Genomic DNA, 5,135 nt, shown 5'->3' on the forward strand with positions numbered 1-5,135 from the left:
CAATTAAGTTCAGAACCATTCATTTTAACTCATCCGCCGCCAGTCTAATTAGAATGCCAACTAAATGCAAACTCTCATAATATCTACATGCAATTTAATTTTAATATCTTTTTCTATGGATAAAATATTAATCTCTAATTTTCTATGCGATTATTCCTAAATGGGATGCCAAAATATAGGCATCAACAAGCACAAAGTCATGCTTTGTAATTAATATCATCCTAGCAATCTTGGATCAAGTGAGTGATGAAAACTATATGAAATAGCTTGGATCATATGTATAAACAAACAAAGATGCATCGTTACAAAATTAGGTTGACGAAGGAACAATTAGAACACTACCTCCACTGTTTTCCATAAGCCAACTAACCTCAACAAGTATTACAAAAAACTGATGCACCAAAGAAATTAGCCCTTGATCATTCTCTCTCAATTTTCATTTCCGAGCAATCATCGTCGTAAAAGGGATAACAAGCGCAATTGTGTGAGTCCATATTTTCAAATTTTAGCATGTCAACCCTAGGGTTGGTACAATTTGGTTGAGGACCCGGAAATTTTCAACTCAAAGTCATCCGTTCAAACCCACTAATTGCAGGCAAATTATTTTAGGTCAAGACCACCTGCACTGATCGAAGGCCTTACCGGTTCATGGGACTTACAGGTTGTTTCATTGTCTCCTGGTAATGGAGTATTCATGTCTGTGTCCATGGATTATCAAAATTTATAGTGTGAAGATAAACATTCAATAATTTCAAATTATGCACTTCGATTTTTTTTTTTTTTGTGTTTGAGGTGGAAAACAAATTCATCCACTCCTTCACCGATATTCCATGTATATATCGTCTATATTATAATCATAATTGTGATAAAGTCCTGGATAACACCAGTTGCTTTGACTTCGGAAACACCCGATTAAACCATTAACTGAAAATACACAATAAATCTTACTTCTAGGGAAAAATAAGTTGTTTTATTAAATAAAATTTCTGAAGATTGTGATCCATTCTGAGATACATGGGCTCTAAAGATGCTTAAAAGTTGGGAAATAGAGAGATAGAATCTCAAAACATTACCACAGATATATGATAGCCAATTGCAAATGAAATTAAAAACTCTGATACTCGCACTCGCATGAAAATGATGCCGGTGATCACGAGAATGTTGTATTACTCTCTAGTTAGTCACCTGCATTTCCATGCGAACTTGAGGCAAGGTTGCGCGAAATTGATTTGGCATATTAAATGATTTCTCATGGCCCTTGAGGAAATCTCCAACTATTGCCAAGCTTGGTTCCAACACCAAACTCTCCCATGCCTTCTCAACATCATTCCCTGAACTCTCGAAAACCCCAGTCGCGTCGATGCGGTGTATGTTCCACCCACGCTCTTCAATAAGCCTCTGGATCTTCTCGACTTGGCGACAAGTTAACTTAAAAGTGTTGACCTTGATCGCGTTGATGGCATCGTCAAGCAAAACTTCCTTCGGTTTCTCGTCATCAATCATACGATTCTCGACTCTCAGGAAATGGTCCATCTCTGGGACTCCAATCGCACGGTGAATGCCACGTGAGTAGTCGGCTTCAGGGACAAACATTCCTCGCACCTCATCTGTTAGGCCTGCGGCAACCATCTCGTCCACCCGTTTCGACACATGCACACTCAAGACTGGCGGCGACACATCCAACCATATGAAACAACAATCATAAATCGACTTGAAATAAAATGTAGGGTCGTCCACGAGCACCTCGATAAAGGAGTTTGATCCCCCAGCAATGATTGCGGCACGCCCACGATCCGTTATCTGCTTGATGGCGATCAACGCATCGCGACAAAAATCATGTGCCGAGAAGTCGACATCCGGGTCGTCAACCACTCCTAAGAGGTGGTGTGGCACGCCTTGACGCTCGAGCTCAGTGACCTTGTTCGTGACAACATTGAGCCCTTTGTACACTTGGATTTTGTCGGAATTGATGACCTCAGTTTGAAAATGGACCGCAAGATCGATTGAGAGCTTGGATTTTCCGGTTCCTGTTGCTCCCATTATAAACACGACCTTGGGCTTGCTCAACTTTGGATATCCATGAATGGACTTCATGACTACTATGTAAGAAATCAAAATAAAAGAAAAAGTACTTAGACAGTCATAAATTGTTGATTGAACGAATCAAGCATACATAAAGAAATAGTTCTATAGTGAAGATATGGGCATTCGAGAAAGGAAGATACTATTGGTTTACCATAGACACACAAGTGATCTCTAAGTTGAGTTCCCATACAAAGGTAAGGTTCCGTGAAAGGAAAAAGGAATCAAAGAAAGAAACGAAAGGACTGCAGAATTGACATTTCCAATTCTAATGTTCTTATCATTGATTATTGGCTAGAAACTTCATCCGCTTCTTTAATTTTCACACATAGAATTTTCCCTTCTTAATTTTGTAGTTGTTATCAGTAACAAAATTGGACTAGGAAGAAGGATACTAGAAGTGCCAAAAGTTTTCGCCGGCTCACTTAAGTGTCAAATCATAGAAAAAACGATCACTTAAGTGTCAATGGCGAGAAATTCCGGCCAAAATAAATACATGGCATTTATAATTAAAATTTTAATATAAGCTGGCATTTTTTTTAAATAAAACTGGTCCACTTGGCATTTCCATGTGTAAATTTCTCTTCATCTCCCTCCACGTCATTCTTTTTCTTTTTCTTTTTTTTCTCCATAGTGAAAAGGGGCTGGGATCGGAGGGGCTCATCACTGATGAAGTCGAATGTGGAAGAGGGTTCGGGATTGGAGAAGGAGGGGGTAGTGGAGGGCTTGGCGTAGTAGAAGCGGGTGTAGTGGGAGGCGGAGAGAGTGACGAGGGCATGGGCAAGTGGGAACCACTCACGAAAGACACCGATGCGATATCAAATTAGAAAGCCAAGAAACACATCCAGCAATCAATGAATGCCCAGATTGGACGGAAAACCAAGAACAGGTGCCCAAACCTCACCTAAACATTTCATCGAACACCTAAGGTACAACAGCCGAGGCGAGAGCCAGAAAGCATTCGGCGCGCAAACTCATACCAGAACCAGCCATAACTAGAAAAAAAAAACACTAGGAATACACAGAGAAAGGTATGAGCAGGCTCGAAACGCGCGTGAATCGGGGCCGGCAAGCCTCGATCTACCGATTCGACAAAACAGGGGAAAACATGCGCATACCCTGTGAAGGGAAAGTTGCCAGACACGATTTATGGATAGATCAGAACAAAACGGCTCCAAAAACCTCCTCGAGGGACTTGGCTGGCAAAAGAGGCAATACCAACCGCGATTCGAACTCCTCGCCATATGTGGTAGAGAATGGATACGACGGAGCCTCTGGTTTGCAGCCAGGTTTTTCAATGAATCGACTTCGTTGACGGTGGACATTGAGGCGGTTTTGATGAATTGCCTAGACAAGAAGCTAGAGAGAAATTTCCTTTCGCTCTCTCGCTATGCGCCCTTTTTCCCCCCTGTGCGTCCCCAATCTGTTGGTCGTTCAGCAAGAAAAATCAATTTTCTTGCTGAACGACGTCGTTTTTGGTCGTGTAGGTAGGTGAACTTGTCAAACGGCATCGTTTTTTGGACTTTTTATGCTAATTCGGATCTTCGGCGAACAACGTGAGCAAAAAAAAATATTAAAATAATGCCACGTCGGATTTTCGACATTCGGGACCGGAGTTGGCACTTAAGTGATCGTTTTTCTTTAAAATTGGCGCTTAAGTGATCTGAAAAAAACTTTTTGCACCAAAGTGAGCACCATACACAACTTTTGGCACTTGTGGTGTCCTTCTTCCCACGTAAATCTAACAGATGCATATGTAGCTACTCTCAAGAAATATAATATGGTAATAGTAAAATATAAATAACATGACTTTGTCAAGAAAATTTATGAACAAAGTTCTCTCACGGTTCGCCCTCATTGCACACGAATGAGAATAAGGGATAAAGGGGAACAAAAATACCTGGTGTTACAAGTGAAGGAAGTGATAGATACTGCAAAAGAACAAAAATTGCAATGAAAGATTGTTACATTTTCAATTTTCATAAAAAGGGAGGAAAAAAAAAGCAGAGAACTATGACATCAAGAAAAATTACATGGAAATCTTATCAACTCTTTCCTTCTTTTTTGTAAAACATACAATTTTTCTCATTTTGTTTGATACATACATTTCCGTCTTCCGAATTTCGAAGGACGCTTCCAATTATAAGAATACTAAATCACATTCTTTGGATTGTTAATACGTGACTAAGAAATGGGGAGAAAAAAATCCAAACCTCAATCACAAAGAGCTTAAGAGACAAATGACATAAAAGATCTGTCTCCGTGAATGAACAAGTCACTGATGCATTACTGTTCCATTGTAATAAACCCTCTCAACAGATTGAGATAATGACCAAAAAAATCAAGAACATAACTCACTTGGTCAGTAATGGGGATGGCTTTTTCTAGGTGTAAGAGGGACTCACCAGATTTTAGAGGGTTTCCAAACAATTGCACTGAAATGAGACCTTCAAAAGCGACAGAATGAGGTTTGGTCTGATTTATAATGTGTATTACCAGCATTGGCATTTTCTGACAGTGCGTTGACTATAAATGGGTCAGCTCAATATGGAAGGCTATTTAAGAAGAAACTGGATTTTACGCCTAATTAGAAGAGTACTTAGAGAACTTGTTTTGGTAATATGTATGAGTTAACAAGATGAGCAACTCATATATTTCCATTGCCATTTCTAGGTACACAAAGAAAGGCCCACGTGTTGTCTAAATTGAACTTCATCCAAATCTGATTTCCTTTCTCTTTTGGGTTGGAATGATCAGAAGATAAATTTGCATGATTAAATGTTAATAAATGCACGTGCAAGTAATCACATAGTCATAAGCCACATGAATGCCACTTTGCAAAAGGCAAAACAGGCGTCCCTTTGGAAAATAAAAAAAAAATCACCAAAAAAAAATAACTAGTCCCAAAACTTTAAATATGTGCTTAATGAGAACTAAACTCAAGACAGTTGTTTGTTTGGTAATGTATTGATTAATAAGATGAGCAACTGATCTATTTCATTACTGGGCACACATATTGCCTTAATTGAACCTTTTCCAAAGTTGATATCTTT

The 5,135-nt window shown here is 39.3% G+C and overlaps 1 protein-coding gene across 1 annotated transcript; it reads right to left on the reverse strand.

Annotated features, from left to right (window-relative positions):
- Positions 1-1,173: 1,173 nt before the first annotated feature.
- On the reverse strand, positions 1,174-2,094 carry LOC115662168 (adenylate isopentenyltransferase 5, chloroplastic-like). The gene has a single exon (XM_030584352.1). The coding sequence runs from the start codon at positions 2,092-2,094 to the stop codon at positions 1,174-1,176; it is 921 nt and encodes a 306-aa protein (XP_030440212.1).
- Between the last annotated feature and the right edge of the window lie 3,041 nt (positions 2,095-5,135).

The sequence above is a fragment of the Syzygium oleosum genome, unplaced genomic scaffold, assembly GCF_021117445.2.
Source record: "Syzygium oleosum isolate NSW1041296 unplaced genomic scaffold, Sole_v2.1 Sole_v2.34, whole genome shotgun sequence".
Taxonomy (NCBI): domain Eukaryota; kingdom Viridiplantae; phylum Streptophyta; class Magnoliopsida; order Myrtales; family Myrtaceae; genus Syzygium; species Syzygium oleosum.